The following is a 24,118-nucleotide window of genomic DNA, read 5'->3' on the forward strand; positions in this document are numbered from 1 at the left end:
TCTAAACGTTTCAGGAGAATGTCGTGTTTAATGGTGTCAAAAGCTGACGAAAAGTCTAGTAATATAAGAATAACTTCTTCACCTCTGTCTAATGATATCAAAATATCGTTTGTTACCCTAAGAAGAGCCGTTTCTACACCATAGTATTGGCGATAACCTGACTGAAATTTGGCATGTAAATTATATTTGTTAAGATAAGCTTGTAATTGAGAAGCAGCTAATTTTTCCAAGATCTTGGCAAAGAATCTTAGATTTGAAATAGGGCGATAGTTTTTAAGCTCTTCCTTGTTCAGAGAATTTCCTTTTAATTTGGGAATGATGTTAGCACACTTAAATTTACTAGGGAAGCAACCAGATATAAATGATTCATTAATGATTTCTGTCATTATAGGAACAAGATCAGGTAGCAATTAATTGCTTAAGAAATGATGTCGGAATGGGGTCAAGATCACAAGTTGATGTAGAGGACTGCATGATTACCCTACGTACTTCTTCATCTGACACTGTTTTGAAGTGTGTAAATGATGACTTGCAGTTGGAAAGCTCCTCACCAAAACAGATGCCACTCGGCGAAGATGTAACCTTTAGCTGATCGGTTATGCTTGTTACTTTCTCTTTGAAGAAATCAACGAAACATTCAGCTACTGAGTCACAGTTATTTATACTGGGAATGACTGAAGAAGTGGTAGGCTGCGTTAACCGTTCAATCGTCTTGAATAGTTCACGCGGAGTGCAGTCTTTAAGCTGGTTTCGATGATACAAACTCTTTGCAGATTTCAGCTTGTTACTGTATTGATGGGCTGCCTTTCGGAATCTCCAAACCACGTGGGAAAGCTTTGCGTTCTAATACCCTAAGTTCACGCTTAAGTTCTCGCAGGTCATCACCATACCAAGGAGATTCAGGTCGGCTTGTAATGACGCGTGTAACCACCGGGCATGCTTATCTAGGAGAGTAGAAAGCGTAGACTCAAACCGGTCAACCTGTCCATCTATGGTGTCCGAGGGGGTAGAGTATAGCTCAGACACAAGAATGTCTTGACGAAATGCCTCAAGATCAATATTTTGGATTTTGCGAGTTCTGATCTGTACCTTTTGGGGCTTTGGTTTACGAATGTTCAAAGAGCAAGTGACGGCTACATGATCGGATGGTAGATAACCTTCTTTTGATAAATTACTAATGAAGGCCTCATTTGCTCGTGTAAGAACCAGATCTAATCAGTGTGTCCATTTTTATGTGTTGGGAAATGGACGTGTTGCTGAAGGTTAAGAGCTGCAATATCATTCAGGAAGTTGACAGAGTTTGAGTCCGTAGCAATGTCCACGTGATAATTAAAATCACCAACAATCAGCAACCGATGCGTTGAAGATACAAGCTGCTCCATAAGTGTAGAAAATTCTTGAAGAAAAAGCTGATCAGTAGACTGTCCAGAAGCGGTTCGTTGTGGGCGATACACGACCAGAAGTCGAACCGGAACATGTCCATGAGCAGTAACGAGTACATCCATGTATTCAAATGATGTGAAGATATTGGCTGATTTAAACTCCTTGACTTTGAAGGATTGATGTATACATACAGCTACACCACCTCCTAGACGACCCTCTCTTGGCTGATGATGTACGATATAGCTCTGGAGGGTGGATGATATCTGTGCTAGTGGGATGTCATCGCGATGATCACCTGTGAACCACGTCTCTGTTATAGCTGCGATGTCGACTCGATTGTTGATCATGAGGTCACAGAACATATGAGTCTTATTATTCAGTGATCTGGCGTTCCACAGGGCTAGGGCCACTGAATCTTTTGTGACTTCATTAGATGTCTGGGATTCAGGTAGCTCTTGATGCGCTCGTCGTCGTCTACATCTTCCCCCTTTTCGACATCTTCTTGTTCGACCTCTACAAATACCCATATCATTTAATGCGGACCATATGGTAGAAGATACATTGTAGATATTGGTTGATTTAATAGATATTCGTTGTTAAATTTGCATCAGGTGAATGTGAACATATTTATTTTTTAACACGTGCACAAATTGGAAAACCAACAAAGCCTATGTATATGTATTTTTGTCATTCTTACACTGTTCCTTTATTGCTTTTCGTACAATAAAGTGATGCAAAACATTTTCATTTATTTTAAAGAGAGCTGTGTTGATCGAACGCCTTTCTGAACGGCAGAGTCAAGAAGATGATATGGTTACACTTCGTAATTCCGAATCTTCGTAATTCCGAAGGTTCGTAATTCCGATACACGTAAATTGCCTATACCTCGATGTTCGTTAATCCAAAAACGAAAAAGGGTTCGTTAATTCCAACATTTGTGGCGTTATTCCGACGGCTCGTTATTCCGAAGGTTCGATAATCCGAAAACGAAATACGGTTCGTTGTTCCGAAGGTTCGTTAATCTGAAAACGAAATAAGGTTCGTTTTTCCGAAGGTTCGTTAATCCGAAAACGAAATAAGGTTCGTTAATCCGAAAAATGAAAACCGGGAAAGCAAAGGCAGAGGCAAGTGGGGGGGGGGGACGGGGGACACTGTTGCCGTTCAATTGTTATGAGGATGGGAGGGCAAGGGCGGCCGAACGAATTTTCGTTTGGGGGGTAAAGCCAAAAAATACGTCAAAATGGGCACTTGATATTTTCACCTTAAGATTATCATCTGCTTGAAGTCACTGTGTGTTTAATAGTGATTAAGTAGAGAAAAATTGTTTTGAAGTGACTTCTTATTATGGCAAAATGTTTATTTTTCGGGAGAGAGTATAATGAGCGAGCGGCTTGGTAAAAAAAAATCAAAGGTGAAGTTGTAAAACTCGTTTATGGAGGTCAATTATTCTTAAAAATTGCATTATTGCGAGGTGTTGCGAGCGTGAATCACAAGCTAAAACTTTAGGGTATTTCAATAAAAAATGAAAATAAGTTTTTAAAAATCCGAGCAGATTTCTGCTGTCATTAAAAAGATGTGCATCTAACCAAAAAAATAACACGAGCGCAAAACGCGAGATTAAACATACAAACCATAAAAGGAACCTGTTAAAGAAGGCATTTAGTGACCTCTTTAAGACATATTTCACCAATCGAATAATTGAGAGTGCGAAGCTTAAGCTGAAAATTTGCAATGTTCCAGCCTGAAAACTTAACTTAATTTGTATACTTAAAAAAAGTATTTTATTTCGAAAAAACACGAAAAACAGCATATTTATTTTTGAAAAAGGAACTTTCCCATTTTGGAAAAAATGCATTTCCCTGTTTTTTATTTCATTTTTGGGATGCAAGTGCCCCCTGCCTCCCTCCCGGCGGATCCAACTTTCGTCAAATAGGGGGGGGGGGGGAGGGCATTTTTTCAGCCATAATTTCCTCGATCGGCAGCTTAAAGTTGATTTTTGTTTGTTTCTTTAAAAGGGTAGTCCTAACAGTCAATAATTAGCTTTATACTTAAAAAATAAAGTAAATATATAATAACATGATAAACCCTTTTTAAATAATGCGAGTGCAAGCTGTATTTTTGTTTAATATGATGGGCAATATGTTTGTGATCTTCAAAACGAGATGCCTATGTAACTAGATAATAACTGCGAGCAAGAAGCGCGAACAGAAATTTTAAATATAAGCTCTGACCTGATCTAAAGGGGACATTTTAAGAACTTTTTGCAGTTAGTCATGAAGACGATGCGTGTTTCAACCAGTGGCGACAGAACGTATTTTCCTTTTTTTTTTGGGGGGGGAGGGGCAAAGCCAAAAAGGGCCAATAGAGGCAATTTGGTGCAAACGGATATTTTCACCATGAGATTATCATCTGTGTGAAGAGGTTGTGTTTTTTGTAGTAATTAAATTGAGCAATTTTTTTAAGTGATCACTGATTGATAAGTTATATATTTACATTTCATTTCTGCGAGCGTATATAGCGAGCAAGCGGTTTGGGGAAAAATTAAATCTGAAGATGTAAAATTCGCCTTTTTGGTCAGTTACTGTTAAAAGGGCATCCTTGTGAGATGTTGCGAGGGAATCACGTGCTCAAACCTTTGGAAATTTCATGTAGTCCTAGAATGATAATAATGATATGGATATTATTTACCCAGGGGAGCCACTTCAGTTCTGAAAACTGTTCTCCCAGCAATTATTATTTTTTTTTACAAGAATGCTTAGAATGTCCAGTTTTCAGGTTGGAAAATCAGAAAAATTTGTCTCATGTTTCTCGCTCGCATCAAGTATTGTTTATTGAGGAACTCATTCTATTCCTTGTTACAAAAATATGTATAAAATGTCCAGTTTTCAGGTTGGAATATCACAAATTTTAAACTTACGGTTCGCGCTCTAATTATTTCGTTCGTGAGATATATATTCTATTCATGAGTCACTAAATGCAGTCCTTAAAAGGTTACTTTCTGAAGCCTGTTGCATAAAACTTTTTACCTGAGAAAACTCTGGTAAAAACTGAAAACTAGGGGTATTAGTCTGATTTCCGCCATTGACTTAAGCATAGGGCAAAAACTCCGGTAAAAACAACCTGAGTTTTCTCAGGTAAAAAGTTTTATGCAACGGGCCCCAGGTCAGTATATGAACAAATTACAGCTCGCGCTCGCGTTAATTCTATAGTAAGATACACATCTTTCTCACGATTACAAAAAATGCTCAGAATGTTTACGTTCACGTCTTGTTACATGAAATGTCTACTAGTTTGAACTTGCGATTCGCGCTTTCAACATCTCACAAGGATCATTATTCGTATTATTTTTATTTTTATTGCCAGCAGAAGCTGTTATTAAAAATGATATCCCCTCCAATACCAGGTGCGGATCCAGGAGGGGGCCAAGCCGGCCCCGGCCCCCCCCCCATTTTTTGACAACCTGCAGAAAAAGTGTACCCTTTATCTTGATAGAAACTACAAAAAAAAGAAAAGTAAGAAAGAGGTATTATACCCATGATATGTAATTTACAGCCTCGTAACGGCCGGCCCGACCCCGAAAGGAAACAAGAAAAAGGGAAGGGGAAGAATTTGAAAATATATAGACTTTATATAAAAGTTTCGCTCGCGCTTCGCGGTTGCATTGCCTGTGTAATGAATTCCATTTGAGAGGATTAAATGACACTTCATATATCCAGTTCGGAAATCAAATTCACACAATATTTTAGCTAGCACATCAAGCTTTCATTATTTTGTATGATTTACACGAATTGTTATTTCAAAATTTTCAGCTCGCGCTGCGCGCTCGCATTGTTTGATTTGTGAGATACCTATCCTCTTTGGAAATTCTTTCAAAAGTTTGTCAAAATGCTCCTTTATCATGTCAGTATATAAAAAAAAATAAGCTCGTGCTTCGCGCTCGCATTTACTTGTTTGAAACACACAGCTTGTTCTTTATTTGAATAAAAACGCGCTTAGACTGTCCAGTTTTCAGGTCGGAATATCAAAAATTTTGAACTCGCGCTTCGCGCTCTCATTATTTAATTAGTGATACTTGGATCCTCTTCATTATAACTAAAAACAGTCCTAATTGAGTCCCTTTTCACGTTACTATAAAATTTCGGCTCGCGCTTCGCGCTCGCATTGTTTAGTTGGATACTTATCTTTGTACATGATTATAAAAACTGCTCAGAATCTTCAGTTCTAAGGACATAAAATATCAAAGAATTTTAGCTCGCGCTTCGCGCTCGCATTATACATTAAGACCACATGAGATACCTTATCTTAAATAAAAACTAACATATACTTAAACCTTCAGTCTTTATTTAGGACTACCCCCTGAAAAACCTACAAAAAAATCAGATTATAGCGGCCAATAATCGAGAAAAATGTTTTTATGAAAATGATTTTCGCCCCCCCCCCTATTGGCGAAAGCTGGATCCGCCCCTGAATACAAATCCTATTATCTAGAGGTTACTCGCAAACGACCAACACACTTAATCCCCTGCATCCTTAAACCATTGCTAAAAAGGCAGCAATTGCTCAGATAAAATCGAAATTAGCCTATTATGCTTGATCCGGGCGCGTATCCTTAATGAAATACATGCTTTGGGTCACAACACACGCATGTATCATCGATCGTTATTACTATCATTGCATAATATCGTGTTATCTTGTAATGGCAACACCGTTTTTGTTACCAAAATGAATTATTTTCATTTTCGGAAATACGAACCTTATTCAATTTTCGGATTAACGAACCTTATTTCGTTTTCGGATTGACGAATCTTCGGAATTACAAACCTCATTTCGTTTTTGGATTGACGAACCTTCGGAATTACAAACCTTATTTCGTTTTCGGATTGACGAACCTTATTTCGTTTTCGGATTAACGAGCCTTCGGAATTACGAACCTTCGGAAATACGAACCTTCGGAATTACGAAGCTTCGGAATTACGAATGTATGCGCAATATTTAGTGCGGTAAGCGCACTATCCCTTTTTTAGGATTGATATATTTACAATTTCGTCATTAGACAAATCATCATTAGTATAGAACACAAGCATCATTATAATCTGGTTATTATCGGCAAATACCGTTACATTTTCAATGAAATTGAAACATGTGCATACGTTGGGGCACACAAAGTATACAGTATAACATTTTCATTTATTTTAATGCATATTAAAAGAGCAATACTGATGACGCCTTTCTCAACAGCAAAGTCAAGTATAGTGTACAATATTCATTTACACAATAAAATGCATGTGACTACCCCCCCCCCCCGGGGGATGGTGGCGCCAGATGCACAATTTGCTCCTTAAAGCAATTTGCATCTTTGAAGCATCTTGTGGGGGTGATCTTGTACCTTGGGATTTCACCCTGCATCCCCCAGTAGCGAACCTAGGATTTTCCGAAGGGGGGGGGGGCAAATCCGTCCGCAAAAAAATTGACAAGCAAAAAAAAAGAAAAGAAAAAAGAAAGGTCTTCAAGTTCATAGGAGGGGGCCACTTGTGGCTCGTCCGAGATCAGTTGTGACTCGTCATGGGGGGGGGGTCTCTCCCCCCATAGGCGCGCTAGTGACCCCCCATCAGTTTTATTGGGAGAAGAGATAGTGATTTAGTTCGCTTTTTCGCCTCTCTGTCACAGGTGACTCCAACCAAATAATGATAATAACAATGAATAATGATAATAGTAATAATAATGATAATAGTAATAATTTCAGTAATAATAATAATAATAATACTAATAAAGATAATAATAATAATCATAAAAATGATAATAACAACAATAATACTAATTATAATAATTATAGAAACATAACCAAGCGATGTTTTCAGTGAGTTCCCTTTTTCATTTCTGTTATTTATATTCTGATTTCTATCTACTTATTTCACCAATCTGTTTGAAATGAAGAAGAATAAATTCAACCCATCAAACAAAAATGATAATGATTCCACAGTATTGGATAACTTCTGCTAATGGTGATAAGACGATAAATATTAAAAAGAAAGTTCGTCGTCTTTATAATGTTACACCAGGATGTGAACATTAAAGAGATTTCGTTCACAACGATTTACATATGATTCAAATTCTAAAAATATTTGGTTCTACTTGTCCTAAATTACGTAATATTTGTTTTTGTATCCACTGAACAAGACCCTATTATCTAATTATTATCATTATCATCATCATCATCAACATCATCAACATCATCATCATCAGGCATCAGGCTCATCGAGCCATAATTTATTTCATATTTTGATGTATATACATACATGTGTATAGCAAAATGATTACGACTTTGCAGGTGCGTAGCCAGGGGAGGGGGCGGTGGCCTTTCCCAAAATAAAAAACGCCCCATAAAGAAAAAAAAACGAGAAAAGGAAAAAGTGAAGGGGGCAGGGAAGAAGGGTTTAGTTTTATTTTTTTCTTTCTGTTTTAATTAAAAGAGTAAAGACTTAAACGTAATGTTCTTCTCTCTATTCATTCAAATTATTGCTTCTGCGCGACGCCGGGAAAAATATGGAAATTGCCTTTCCCCTCTGTTTCCCACACCTATTTTCTACTCTGCTTCCCCCTGCTGGCTATGCATGGGATTCGTATTTTCTTGCCAGAAATTATGGTGTAAACTGTATGAAATGCAATTGTTTTTCAATTGCACTGACACAAAATTTCGGCTCTTCTTTTCGGAGCAAGTAGGTAAACACTATCGTCAGTCCCCGAGTCTCCAAATGCTATTTCTTCCGCTTTTCCGCAAGCAATTTTGGGCAAAGGATCTGCCTAAAGGGGGAGGGGGCATTAAATTCGAGCTGAGCTATATTAGTATTCAAAAGTATGCACGATGAAACTTTATTCTCTATCACTGCACATTCATCTCTTGTCTTGTTTTGAGCCGTTAATTTTGAATTAAGAAAATCACTGAAGTTTCTTAATCATACAAAGGGAATATAAGCGAAATTACCCCCCCCCCCCACAAAAAATCCAAAATATATAAATCACAGAGATTTCCGTGCTTCGCGTTCATGAAAAGGGAAAAGTCCTTCTAGGTTGCATCTTCCCTTTCACCTTTTGAGCTCTTTTTTTCTTCGTAATCGAGTAATTTAATTTAAGAAATATCAAATTTAGAGCAGGTTAAGATTTAAAGAATTTTCTAACATTTAGAGCTTCAATGCCATTCATCGGAAGGAATATTTCCTCCAGCATTTAGGCCTTCCCGTCTTCTATTGTTTTGCGAGTGAAAGAAATCTTAAGTTTTTGCAATGAAATATGATGTGATATAGGTATGGGAATTTTATACCACCTCCGTTCTCAATTTTTATATAACGTTTTAGCTTCCGCGCTTCGTGCGGTAAGAGGAATTATTTCAAATCCCTCAATCTTTTCCCATTTTGGGGGTTCTCATAATTTTTTTTTGAAAAACATAATAAAACGCGGCAATTCAATTCGAGTTTATAAGGGTAGAGACGCAAGAAACGTCTTCTTTTGATTTGGATTTGATGAGTTATCAAAAACTCCCCCTTCTCTGCACCCTCGGGAGCGCGCGAACGCTTCCCGAGCACTTAAAGCCCTATCCTGAATTAAATCCTGTTTTTGCGGTTAAATGGTACAAACAGATAACAAAAATGTATAATCGACATGTCAATTTTTACTTAAAAATATTAATAATAATCAGTATAAGCAAAGACATTAATGAAGTATTAAAATACAGACAGTATAAAATATTCACAAAAATAAGGAAAGCATATAATAAGGCACATATAGGTCTACCTTATGTTATTAGTATAAAAGCTGTAATTTTGAATTTATTGCATTCTGTTTTATATATTTTTCTACATACCGCTACAATTGACCCTTTGCGATCCTCATAAAAATGGTCAAATCTTGCACCGTGTCAAATACTTTGATATTGTAGCGGTATGTAGAAAAATATATAAAACAGAATGCACATATATAAGGCACTGTGATTGAAGACATTTTTTTATCAAGCAATAAATTCAAAATTGATCCTTTGCCATCCTCACAAAAATGGTCAAATCTTGCACCGTGTCTAATAATTTGATATTGCAGCGGTTTGTAGAAAAATAGATAAAACAGAAGGCATATATACAGTGCGTATCAAAAAAAAAAGTTTACACTTTGAAAAAGCCCTGGGAATTCAAAAATATACGAGATGTGGGTATTTTTTCACATATTATGTTGGGTTTGGGTCTCATCTATCCAATAAAAGTAAAGATTTTGACAGAATGTTACACTTGAGTGAGCACTGTCCACTTTTGTAAAACTCGCAGAAATCTGTTTGCGCAAAAATGCTCGTTTTCACGCTGTGTCAAGGGGAAAGGGCAAAATCAAACTTTCTCTGCGAAACATTTCTCATACATTTCCTTTGCACTTTTAGTCGAAAGAAATAAAATGGACACATGCAAGCATTTTGTTACAATTTTGCCACCCAAATAGAAATTTCAACACTTAATAAACATAACCTTTGCCCTTTTTGTGCCAGCTGGATCGGAGGACATAACTGAATCTGAAAAAGGTTTATATCAGACATCTCCAGCATTTTTTTCTCATTTTTTATCATTTTCCCTTTAATACTTGTTTCTCCACACTTTTTCCAAGCTTAACAATGATGAACAAATGAAAATCAAGCCGAAGCAATGCCATGTAAATGACAGCTCAGTGTAAAGCAAATATCGTTGAGATAGCCTCGGTGTGTGGGGGAGTGGGATGGGGCGCAATGCTCTCTTCAAAGTGTTTTGGGAAAGGAAACAAGTTAAAAAGGGTAAAAGATGTCTTCAAATCAATTTTATTCGCATAACTATTTAAAAGTTCTGCGAAAATAATTTTTCATGAACTTTTCAAAAATGAGTGGTGCTCACTCAAGCGGAAATATTTTTCGACAGTTACATCGTCATTTGCTTAATTGGATCTGTACCAATGTAAAAATATGGAAAAATCCTCAGAATATTACAAATGTATAATTTTACAGGATTTTTGCTAAGTGTAAACTATTTTTTGATACGCACTGTATAATGGAAGACATGTATATCTTCTTTGGTCCAATAAACGTAATAATTTAGCTTTTATGATAGAGGTGGAAAATTTCACACATTACATTATTTTTCTTTCTTTACCTTGCCGTAAAGTCTAGAAATTTCATCTCTCTCTACCTGTTCTCTTTCAGGTATCTTATTGAGTGAAGTTCGATCTGGTAGAGTAGGTTGCTCATTCCCTCTGAAGCTTCTACGGACTTCAGAATACTCACCATCACCTGGAGGGGCTGTTCCACGGAATTGTGTGGAATCAACCTCGGAATATTCATTATGATCAGAGGTCACTTTTCCTTGAAAGCTAACATCAGCATATTCTCCAACATCAAAAGAACAGAAAACACCTTTGTTTGGATCCCCAACAGTTTCATAGCTTTGCCACTGGCTGCTCTTGGGATGGTTTAGCGATGATCCAGGACGTTCCTGTCTTGATGTTGAAGCCTTTGGTGAAGGTGATGATTTCTCCAGGGTGAAGTAGAGATGACTGCCATCGCTGCCTTGGTCATTCCTTCTGTTTTCATCTGTATTGAAAGTTTCGGGCTCAAAGATAGGGTTATGGGCGCTGTTGTTTGTATTCGTAGTGTCAGGATCACGTCTGCCTCTAGTACCAACACTGGATAAGGGTGTCTCGTTTTCATTAGATCTCCCATGCGATGCCCGGGATGCATATCCCGAGGGTGATGGACTTGACACTGTAGTGTCAGACTTATTCATCTTGGTTTTCACCCAAAGGAAAACACCACCTACAATAGTAGTGATAAACCACAGTGAAAAAAATAGCAAAGTTAGTACCAAGTAAATGTTATGCTTATTACCAGACTTGGGTGTACGACCGCCTGTTTTCGGGTCGGAACTACTACTGTCGTCTCCAGGAATATACGATATCACAGCGAACCCAATAGTGCCATAGTTGGTCCCATTGGCTCCTTCGGTTGAACACACCACTACCTTCCCTTCATCTTGTTTAGTTATGTCTTGTATCAGCAGCGATTTCCCGCCTTTCCTCGACCATGAACGGTTCCGTATATTTTCTTCAGCTCCACTTTGATTGTACATTTGCCATTTTTCGTTATCCAAACCATGGTCACACTCGATAATGATGTCATTACCTTCAAAAATGTATTCGTTTTTAATAACTTTTGGATAAGAACACGTTTGTGTTACATTAATCCCTGGAAAGTATATTTCGCAGTAAGCTTCATACAGGTTCGTGAAACTGTCTACAGGAAGATACGCACTGAGAGTTTGGGATGACTGATTCACTTGGACGGGTTTATTACGCCCGAACTGTTCAAGTGAAAAGGTAGATTCTAAGTCTTCTGGGAAGTTATGTCCGCAGGATAAATTGACCTGAAGTGCTAAGCTCTCATCAAAAGGCTTGCCTAGTACTGGTAGGGTAACAGGGCAAGTTGTAGATATCTCATTTAGATTAATCCACTGGACATTGTATATTTGGTCATCACGACCAATTACTTCACACTTGAATTTTTGTTTATCTGTAACAGGTGATGCTGAATTAATATGCATGATTGAGTTGTTGACATTTTGTTGCACTGTGAAACTGCGGGAACCGGGGAGACGGTAATTATTATTTGTTCGTAAACATGGATTATTCCGATCACTTGGGCAATGAAAAATATCTATGAAGCTATTTCCGCCAAATATATACCAATAAACATCCCCTGATGAGTCATAAGTGCAGATGAGATCCACTGGTTCTCCAGTTGTCGTTATATTCACTGCTCTGCTCAGATGATGATCAGCACCAGACAACAGTAGCATAAGAATAACAAGAATTACTTGAAATTGTGAGGCCATCGTTCACGATCGAAGTAAATCCGTATGGTATAGGTTGCCAACTGAAGAACTTAACTCAGCGTTTCAGGCCTATAATATGGTTGACGACAAACTCATGAGCTGCACAGTAAATCATACCCTCGAAGACTAACAGGGCATGGCACACGAGAGTAATTCATCTGTGCACAATGCATGCCAGACATGCGTAAGTAAACATGGTAAAGGTCACATGACTTTATTGATTAAAATAATTAATTAAAAATAGATCAAATGTTTGCATATCAATAGAAAAGCGGTAGAGATAATGCTATGTTCATACCATTTCATAAATAAGGCGTTTGGGGAGGCTAGACTGCATTTTTGTATTTCATTTTAATTATTACCCACAATGCAGTTCTGGTTTTTGTGGCAATAAACTGGCCGAAATTATGGTTAGTCTTATTTCAGGCCATTTAACTTTTGATTGAGCTGGGCAAGTACCTGATTAACATATCAAGTCTTAATGTACTGTTAATTGTGACTAATGTCAGTGAATTAAAGCAAAGGGATTGATTTTTAATGATTTTTTGATGAGCTATGATAGAACACGTGAGTGAATGGGGGTCTGTAATACTCATGTGTTCCCTATAGCGCGACTGCACTACAACTGGGCGTTGTGGCGTGCGCCTGTAATCCAAGCTGTGGGGAAGTTACAAATTGATGCAGAGGTTCGAGCCCTGGTCACGTCTTTCGGATGGTAACGTTAAAGGTCGGTCCCAGACGTAAATAATCATATCTGATTGATACATGTCTGACAAAACTCAAATATACACACACACACGTTGCTATGGCTGGGCGTCGATCGTCCTGAAATCGGTGTTGAGAAAGCTTCAAACAGTTTTATACAAAGTGATAGGTTATGTTTAACAACAGTTGATAAGTATGTAACTCGGCATTTAGAGCATTTATTGCTTACGATGCTGAAATGATGCTTTCAAATGTATATCCAATGCTTATTATTTTATCATGCAGAAATGCGAGTTTCTACTGCCAATAGGAGATCAGATCTGGTTGGTTTGAGAGTGTGAAATGAAATAAGGGATTTAAAAATGATAAATAACTTCTAATTATCATCACGATTCCTATTTTCAATATTCAGAGAACGCAGGGAAAGAAAGATGAACCATAAAAATACATAAACTTGCCTCAGTCAGATGTCATACATCATAGATTGCGCAATTGAATACTATTCACTTCCGAATCGTTGAAAGCTACGGGAGGAAGGGGGGGGGGGGGGGGGTGGAGTTGAGTCGGGGTACATACCCCATCCTCCTGGCTTGTAAGCAAGGCGGGGTTGATGCCTATAGCCCCCACCCCCCCCTTCTTCCTCCAAATTAACGGTTATACTGAGGAAGAGAGACGAAATGAGCAAAATAAATGCTCACACTCTTTGTTTGTTATCAATTTTCTTTTATACTTAGTTTATTTTCATGCGAATACAAAGGCAATAAATCACCTCGAACAAAATTAAACATGTAAACAAGAAGTTGTAAACCCACACAATACATATTTAGCCCATTGATGGACATCAAGCAAGTAGAACTTGTATACAAGTTGCTGCTATAGCAGCAATGCGATAGGAAGCGCACAAAATATATGAATGGAACATTGCATTTTTACATTAAAATGAGGGGTGTCTAATGAAGTCTTTTTTAACACGTTTAGTCAGATTAGGTATTGAATGCAAGGTATCAATCTCTTCAGGAGAACTCTATCTTTCTTTTGAGACCCAAATTTTTTTGGCTTTTTGTCATTTGACCCTCAGTATAGGGCACACGAGAGTAATTCATCTGCGCGCAATGCATGCCGGACAGGCGTAAGTAAAGATCACATGACTTTGTTGATTAAAATAATTCATTAAAAATCAAATGTTTGTATATCAATAGAAAAACGATAGAGATAATGCTATGTTCATACTCTTTCATAATTAAGGCGTTTGGGGAGACTAGCTAGACTGCATTTTTGTATTTCATTTTAATTATTATTACCCACAATGCAGTTCTGGTTTTTGTGGCAATGAACTGGCCGAAATGATGGTTAGTCTTATTTCAGGCCATTTTTGATTGAGCTGGGCAAGTACCTGATTAACATATTAAGTCTTAATGTACTGTTAATTGTGACTAATGTCAGTGAATTAAAGCAAAATCTATCGAGGGATTGATTTTTAATGATTTTTTTATGAGCTATGATAGAACACGTGAGTGAATGGGGGTCTGCAATACTCATGTGTTCCCAACATGCACAGAGTAGGAAAGTGGGAACACAGAGGGAGACATATTGTATAAACACGAGATGCCCATTGGCGTAACAACTTTCTATTCCGGGGGGGGGGGCACTCAGTAATGGCAGTGAGTCCAAACTTCGCGCATGTCCATACTACGCGGACGGTCATTATCTCAAAAACTAGCCAATATTCTTAAAATCTGACGTTATCAACGTAACAAGTGACCGGAAATTACTCTTTAAAAGAAGTTTCTTTAGGATGAGTTCATGAAAATATTGGCAAAAGATCTGCAAATTTGTCACCGCTAGCGCTCGTTTTGAAGAAATCAACAAGCATCACGCTATCAGCAATTTGCAAGCAGAAATCATCATAAAAAATGTGAGTTAAATGTGGTACTAACCAATTCCATAGCATTTTGCCATCAATCTGATAGAAATATTTCACTTTTTGAGCTTGAGTTTTTGTTTAAATCTCCACAAAATCTTTGGTTCGCGAAGTTAGGTCACATTTTTTCTGAACGGTTTTCAAGCACAGCCCGCATTCGCCGATCGGAATAGAATTTTGAGATCGCGATACCGGCGAAACCCTTGACCTACTTAACATTTTGGTCCATGATTTCATAGTTTACGATCTTGCCGTCAATGTGGTAACTATTTCTTGAATTCCCTTATGGAACAAACACAGTGTGTATCACAGTGTACCACAGTGTGTACCACATGTGTTTAATATATGATTTTGGGACGTGTGGCAACACTGTTTACAACACTGTGTAACACAGTGTTGCCACACAGTCCGAAAAACATATTAAATACACTGTGTACCACATGTTTATAACCACATAGTCCTTTATACTGTGGCATTCATCACATAGTCCACCACACTATGACATGCACCACATAGTCCACCACACTATGACATATACCACAGAGTCCACCACACTATGACATGCACCACATAGTCCACCACACTATGACATATACCACTTAGTCCACCACACTATGACATATACCACATAGTCCACCACACTATGACATATACCACAGAGTCCACCACACTATGACATATACCACAGAGTCCACCACACTATGACATACACCACATAGTCCACCACACTATGACATACACCACATAGTCCCCCACACTATGACATACACCACATAGTCCCCCACACTATGACATACACCACATAGTCCCCCACACTATGACATACACCACATAGTCCCCCACACTATGGTGCTCATCTTACTGTGATGTCTACCACACAGTCCACCACACGGACATTGACTACACAGTCCACCACACTGTGGTATGCATGTGCCACTAGCTCATTTACCACATGCAGTCCACTACATACCCATGCAGCACATACCATGAAGACCACTAGCTGCAACACAGGCCAACTGGAACGAAGCACAGTGTCCCGCAATCTTGACCACAAAAGTATACCATCATTGCCAATTAGTGCTGATCTCAATAGGAGTGGAAGCTAATAATAGTGTCACCAATTCAAATCAAATTTTAGAATATATCTTTCATCATTTTGCATACCCAGTTGTAAAAAAAGAAAAAAAAATCAACACTAAAAACTTCCATCCTCCTGATCACAACATAATTGATTTGAGAATTTGTCTGTTGTCACTGGCTGTAGGTACTTGGGTGGTTGTATCATGGTAGACATTGTGCTTTGGTCCCAATCTGAAGAGTAGGGAGAGCAATCCACAAGACACGAGAAAATATAATTAGAAATAAAAAATGAAAAAAATTCATTTCGTTCAGTTTAATAAACAGTAATATAATAAAAGCAACATGAAAATAACTGGGTCATAAATACAAGCACTGTGAATACAAACACATGAATTTTTCTCCTCGATTTTCACAAGTAAACATACGTTGTGGAATGAAATTGTTTGGGAAAACAAGCCTGGTATGAAATATTTCTTAAATGTAAACATATTAACGGGGTACTCCAGGCTGACATAATACAATTTTAACAAATAAAGTAAAATGAGACAAATAAAATACTTAAAATTTCATCAAAATCTGACAAGGATGACAAAGTCATTACATTTTTAACTTTTGCATTACTAGGGCAAAACAGTGCTATGCATGTCTTCATGAATATGCAATGAGCAAGCTGATGATATCTCCACGTAATCTTTTGTATTTTATTTCAAACAAGTGGAATGCCTCTGGCCGTCTCACCTGCATCACGCGGTTCAATATAGCAGCAGTGCTGACTTTGAATACTACTCTAACTCGCACAAGATGTTCAGTGATACATGGTTACTCTTATGTCCACTTTTTATGAACTAGACCAATAAACTTACAGAGAGATGATGGTTATTCAACAAAAAACCCCAACATGGCCAAAGTTCATTGACCTTACATGACCTTGATCATGTGACCTGAAACTCGAACAGGATGTTCAGTGATGCTTGATTACTCTTATGTACAAGTTTCATGAATCAGATCCATAAACTTTCAAAGTTTTGATGGTAATTCAACTGATACACCCACTTCGGCCAAAGTTCATTGACCTTTGACCTTGGTCATGTGACCTGACACGCGCACAGGATGTTCAGTGATATTTGATTACTCATATGTCCAAGTTTAATGAACTAGACTAATAAACTTTCAAAGTTATGATGGTAATTCAACAGATACCCCCGATTTGGCCAAAGTTCATTGACCCTAAATGACCTTTGACCTTAATCATGAGACCTGAAACTTGCACAAAATATTCAGTGATGCTTGATTACTATTATGTCCAAGTTTCATGAATCAGATCCATAAACTTTCAAAGTTATGATGGGAATTCAACAGATATCCCCAATTCGGCCAAAGTTCATTGACCCTAAATGACCTTTGACCTTGGTCATGTGACGTGAAACTCATGCAGGATATTCAGTGATACTTGATTAACCTTATGTCCAAGTTTCATGAACTAGGTCCATATATTTTCTAAGTTATGATGACATTTCAAAAACTTAACCTCAGGTTAAGATTTCAATGTTGATTCCTCCAACATGGTCTAAGTTCATTGACCTTAAATGACCTTTGACCTTGGTCATGTGACATGAAACTTTAATAGGATGTTCAGTAATACTTGATTAACCTTATGGCCAAGTTTCATGAACTAGGTCCATATACTTTCTAAGTTATGATGTGATTTCAAAAACTTAACCTCAGGTTAAGATTTGATGTTGACGCCGCCGCCGTCGCCGCCGCCGTCGGAAAAGCGGCGCCTATAGTCTCACTCTGCTTCGCAGGTGAGACAAAAATTATATTTAGTCAAATTTTGTCACCAAATATAATAAAAAAATTGGATTGACAACTGATTTAGTTTGTAAGAAAATCATTGTGCCAACTTATTTTGTTACAAGGGAGACATGTCGTGTACACATGTAGGAAAATATGAAATGATCATGATTTTATCAAATAAAATAAGAAAAAAGGAGCTGGGGACATGACATCATTAGTCAACCTATTGCACATTCATGATGACTTGCATATGACTATTTTCACAAAATATTGCTAAGCTTGAAATTCTATAACTTCCCTATTTGCTATCAGATTTTCAGCGTTTTGCTCGGTGGATTTTACTATATTTATTTTGATATGATTATTTTCAGCCTGGAGTACCCCTTTAAGGTATCTAACATTTATGAGTCTATATTCTGACAAATTTATCTTTGAGGTTGTTCTTTCATTCAAATGCAAGTATCTTCATTCGAAACAAGACTTGCAAGGTTACAAGTGATGAAAACACCGAACTAAAATAACCTGTTTAACCTTAAAGACCCAGACCGGACCCAAAAATGAAATTGACAAATTATATACCAATCGAAAGCTTATAAGCTACTAAATACAGCATTGTGAGCTTTATTCATTTTCACCCTTCCCAGCTGAGTATTTTGCTTAAGAATATTCTAATCATCGGGCTTCGAACCCGGCTTAGAAAATAGGCTTTAATATTGTGCTTTTTAAATGCCTCGAGACCGTGACGTCACGTTGTGTAAGAAGCGTCGCGATTCCATAGGTTTGTACACAGAAAAACTGGGTTATTTTTTTGCTTTCCAGATTACGCATTTCATTTTCTTCACTTCCATCACAGAGTGATATCACATATATTTTTTCCTACATGCTTAAATTATGAAATCTACAGTTTTGAACTAGTTTTTGCCATATTTCATTTCCTGCTTATTTGGCGTAGATTTCAAATCTATCTGCATTCAAATTATGTATCACAACTTTTCCTGACATAGCAGATTATGTATCACAACTTTTCCTGACATAGCAATTTAGGCCCAATAAGAGCCAAACAAAGAAGTCACAAAAAAGGCAGTGAATAGTTGTAGGTTTCCATCAATTTCAACAGTGAATAATTGTGAGTGCCATTTTCATCTGAAAACGAAAAAAAAAATGGATTCATAATATAGAAATGGAAGAAAATACCCAATGCTTTTGTACACAAACCTATTGAATCGCGACCCTTCACACACAACATGACGTCATCCTTTCCAGGCGACGTGGGGTGCTCAATCGAAGCGTACTTTGGAGGAGCAGTTTCTTTGATTTTTATCTAATATTTCTAAAAAATGGAAGGAGATGTATAGAATATTTTTGGTATATTTGTATTGTATGAATCATTGCCTTTCTTTTAATATATGATTGTTTTTACACCGGTGAGGGTCTTTAAAAGAAAAGGTTACTTGAAAAAAAAAAGTGGACCGCCTCTGACAGTCTCGCCTGCGTCACGCAATTCAATATAGCAACAATGCTGACTTTGAATAAAAAACAGTGATACTCGATTACCCTAATGTTCAAGTTTACTTTCAAAGTTATGAAGACATTTCTAAAATTACTCCCAACATAGTCAAAGTTCTTTGACGCTAAATGACATTTGACCTTAATCATTTGACTAAAAACTAGTGCAAGACTATCAATGATACTTGATTACCCTTATATCCAAGTTTCATGAACTAGATCCATAAACTTTCAAAGTTATGACATTAAAAAAAATATCTCGAGCATGGTCACAGTTCATTGACCCTAAGTGACCTTTGACCTTAATCATGTGACCTAAAACTCATGCAAGATGATAAGTGAAACTTAAATACTCATGTCCAATTTTCCTGAACTAGGTCAATAAAATTCCAAAGTTAAGATGACATCTCAAAAACTTTGGTTAAGATTTCAATTTTGATAACCAAACATGGTCAAATTTTATTGACCATAAATGACCATTGGCCTTGACAATGTGACCTGAAACTCATTGTCAGTGGTACTTGATTACCCTTATGTTCAAGTTCATGAAATAGGATCATGATGATGACACTTAAAAAAATTAACAGTTCAGATTTCAGTGCTGTGACCTTTGACTTTGATCATGTGACCTGACAGGCTGACACTAATGTAAGATTATCAGCAATTTAACTTTTGTATAAGTTTCATAAAATACATGTAGGCCCTTATATTTTTAAAGTTATGACATAAAAAAAATTAGACCCTAAATGACCTTGATCATGCAACCTCGACACTCGTGCAAGATGATCAGTGATACTTCGTTACACTTATGTCCAAGTTTCATGAACTAGGTCCATATACTTCCTAAGTTATGACGACATTTCAAAAACTTAACCTTGGTTAAGATTTCAATGTTGACGACGACGCCGCCGTAGTCGGAAAAGCAACGCCTATACATGTAGTAAAGCAAATCCCTACCATCACAGAGAGTTGTGAAATTTCGAAACAGGAACAAGTAACCAACATTTATTTTTCAAAAAAAAGAACACTTTGCATATATTTTGCCTTTTCACACCTATAGACAAATATCAGAAAAATATGAACAAGAGCCAAAAAATGTCCACAAATCTCTTGCATGAAGTGCATATACTAGCGTCCATATAGCTGCATATAAGTATTCCTTTGTATTAGTTGGAACTTGGAAACAGTATCAAACGGAAGGCACATGGCAAGAAAATGATTTGTCATAGTATAAATACAAAATATATCAATCTGAGTTTGATGAATAGCACAAGGTGATAAAGCAGGAGTTGGAATGTCATGATAAATTTTGAAAGCACACACTATATAAACCTGAGTTGGCTGTATTAGCAGACATGTCATAATACATGAAAGACATTTTCGTGTAATATATACCCATGATCAGAATAAAATGGGTTTTTTAATGACTTGTATGAGGCAATATTAAGGCTTATTTCCAAACAAAAAAAGGTATCACACTTAAACCTGCTTTTCTGCACGTCTTCGAGATGCACGGACATCTTTCAGCTTCTGGCCCATGCGTGCACGTACTTGGCCCGTGGAAGTGCAGGGAAATTTGCTTGTTGTGTGTGCTGAATATAAGAAAATGAAAGGACACAAAAACTAGCTCAAAGTCTCAAACTTTTATCAAAGACTCTACATCATTTATAAATATTAATTAAAGCCAAGTCAAGTTCCGTCTGTTTGTGACTGTTGGTTACTCAGATGCAGTGGAGTATCTAAGAGTCACAAACATAAAAAAAACCATGCATACCCATGAAACAGGATTATAATATTAGGGGCGGATAAGTTAAAGCAAGAAAATCAAGATTTCAGGCTCGGTAATCTTATTTCTATAGTCCTACTTGATTGAAAATATCTTATGAAATGACAAGGAAGTGACTTAAAGGAAATTAAGTTCTTAAACTGGTTGATTGTCTAAGCCTTTGACTCTGTATATTTCTAATTTCTTTGGTCCGCCGCTCTGGAAGAAATTGTACCGGAGACAGGCAGCATTGTTGTAAAAATGTAAAATGACAAGACATTTGTGAAGATCAATCACTTACTTAAAACATTAAAATGTTTTCTATGGTTACGTAGATTCAAATCAAAGTCGGTGTCCTTTTCCTCCGTTTTCTGTTGTTTCCACATCAAAAAACTTCTTTTCACGGTAGATTATCATTTGGAGAGACTGTGCTATTCTAGTACATGTAGTTTATCTTTCAGGGTAAAATTATTGTCAAGCTTGGTAATATGAGAAATTACAGAGCATCTTCCTATTTACAGTAATTGTGATATTCTGAATTAATTTGTAGATTCACGCAGAGACAATCATTCTTGGCAAAATACACAAGAAAATGTAAAAGCTATCAAAGGGGAAGTTCACCCTGATGAATAATTGGTTGTAATAAAAAGCAAAAAAATTGAGAAATATATCAGTGAAGGTTTGATAAATATCATTAAAGAACAGAGATTTTTTTAAAATATGATTTTATGACATCACAGACGATATGAATTGCCCAAAATGCCATTTTTCAAAAATTTGAAGTGATTTTTTATTTTTGCGGTGGATATATCATCAGACACATCATTTCATAGCCCCTTCTACTAGAATTTACCATAACGCAAATCTGTGTGTGAGACAGTGTTATTTGTGAATGTTGATATGCCAGGGCTAGCAATGGAAATTCATCCGTTTAGAGTGCCAATATCCTACAATGATATACCAAGAAAGTCAGAAAAAACTTTAACATTTAAAAAAATCACCAATTTAATGAAAAAGCATGTCCGGAAAACATAACTCTCATCTCATATAGATGTATGTCCTGAAAGAGCATCTACTCCATCATAATTTCAGATACCATTTTCATGTGGTATATGTTTAACCTTGGATAATTAAGAGGTATTCTTTGTTGTGATGTAAAATTCTATTTGCACCAAAAGCATGAATGCAATGCTCTGGAGAAGATACTCTTTCTGGACATATGAGAATTTTGTTTTCTGGTCATGATTTTTCATTTAATTGGCCACAGAATCTTGCCGTAAATAATAAACTTTTAAACTGACCTTCATGGTTCCGCTGGTCTTCAGTCTTTTTCTTCTTTAGAAGCTCTGCCATAGCAGATCTGTCAGCTTTCCCAACCTGCAACCAAAAATGGAAATAAATATGAACACATATGGAATATGTTTAGAATTTTTAAAATTAAAATTTAATTTAGCCCCCCCCCCCCGCTCAACATTTTTCAAGACCATTCAGCTGCGATTTTTTGGGGTGACCGCGCCGCACCACTCACATTTAAGTCTCGCATATCTTCTGAGTTCAAATTTGCGACACCTGGGTACGCGGTCATGTACAAATCCAATGCAATTCTGTATCTAGACTAGGAATCCAGACAAAATTCATAAGTGTATCATTATTTTTAGTTTTTCTAATGAATTTTCTTTTATTGAAGTAGTACCACCAATACTTTCCAATTCCATCAATTTTTTTTTCAAGTAGAAATTTAAGAGCAATTTTTTGAATCACCACTGGCAGCGATATCAAGTTATGTAGAAGTCATTTTTTTTTTTGCAAATCACAGAATAAAGTCTGGCCTGCTTCAGGTAAACACTAATCACTTTGGACTAAATTTCCTGGCTAGTATGCTTCAAAATTTCCTCATCCATGCACGTCTTAAAAATTTAAGTTGAATGTAAAGTTTCAACGTACCCTCTTTCTCACATCTTTTTTTGAGGTTGAAGCCTCATCCTCCATGTCCTCATCTGTGGCATCAGACTCATCCATAGCCTCATCTACTCTGGTTGCGGTGTTTAGGAACTCCTTCTCTTTCTTTAGTAAATCAGCTTTTTTTCTGTAAGGGACAGGCACATTAAGGACAGACATAAATAATCAGAGTAATTTCAAAGAGCCATTTATGAAATGCATTGTAAAATTGGGTTTTAGCATTATTAGATTTATTACTACAGAGTACAGACAAGTTATCAAATCAGAATTCAGACACCAGTTTTTAAGTTATAGACGTAAATAATTTTATCTGAATTCTGTACACACAAACTATTTTGAGTTGTAGACATATTTTTCAGTAGATCTAAATAAGATAATTATTATTTATAAACTAGTAAGAATCTTTCACATCATTAAATTTGCCCCCAAATTTGTTAATTAGCCGATGTAATGCTAATCCAGTCTATCTAGAGAGTAAAAATCATTTACTAACGTAACTTACTCTCATACGAAGCCAGGGCTTCTATTGTATACATGTGCATGTAGGCAGCCAAAACCTGAAACTTTTGCCCCCGAGATTTCTACTTTCTCTCTAAAAGATCTAGCCCTAAATCATGTACCTGGGATACAACTTCATTTCCGACATTTCTATGCTATGGATTTTATTTTTAGACAAGAATTCATTAAAACAAGTGGAATGCCTCTGGCCGTCTCACCTGCACCACGCGGTTCAATATAGCAGCAGTGCTGACTTTGAATACTACTCTAACTCGCACAAGATGTTCAGTGATACATGGTTACTCTTATGTCCACTTTTTATGAACTAGACCAATAAACTTACAGAGATATGATGGTTATTCAACAAAAAACCCAACATGGGGTGTTCGATAGGGCTCAGATTCGGAACATAAAGAAATGCATAAAATGGGCTAAAATTGTTCTTTTTCTGTATACAACTTAAAATTCTTTTATCAAAATTATTTCATATCGATTGTATAATGTTTTCTTCACAAGAGAAAAGGGAAAATCATATACACATGTACAATTATTTATAACCCATTCAAAAATTATAACTTCATATTTAGACCCTTGAGAAAACTGAAGCAGTAAAACCCA

General features: G+C 36.8%; 1 protein-coding gene across 1 annotated transcript; it reads right to left on the reverse strand.

Moving 5' to 3' along the window:
* Positions 1-934: 934 nt before the first annotated feature.
* On the reverse strand, positions 935-11,646 carry LOC121411572. Its single transcript, XM_041604402.1, has 2 exons — positions 10,536-11,646; positions 935-1,896 (listed from the first exon to the last, which is right to left on the reverse strand). The coding sequence occupies exons 1-2, from the start codon at positions 11,505-11,507 to the stop codon at positions 1,858-1,860; spliced, it is 1,011 nt and encodes a 336-aa protein (XP_041460336.1). The 5' UTR covers positions 11,508-11,646; the 3' UTR covers positions 935-1,857.
* Positions 11,647-24,118: the final 12,472 nt, after the last annotated feature.

The sequence above is a fragment of the Lytechinus variegatus genome, chromosome 1 (genome assembly GCF_018143015.1).
Source record: "Lytechinus variegatus isolate NC3 chromosome 1, Lvar_3.0, whole genome shotgun sequence".
Taxonomy (NCBI): domain Eukaryota; kingdom Metazoa; phylum Echinodermata; class Echinoidea; order Temnopleuroida; family Toxopneustidae; genus Lytechinus; species Lytechinus variegatus.

Bases quoted from the DNA above. Each gene is read 5' to 3' on its own strand.
- LOC121411572 (XM_041604402.1), bottom strand. From the start codon at position 11,507: ATGTACAATCAAAGTGGAGCTGAAGAAAATATACGGAACCGTTCATGG. The intron at 1,897-10,535 runs GTAAAGAAAGAA...GGGTATTTGTAG, and splicing joins TTTCTAGACTTTACGGCAAG to AGGTCGAACAAGAAGATGTC.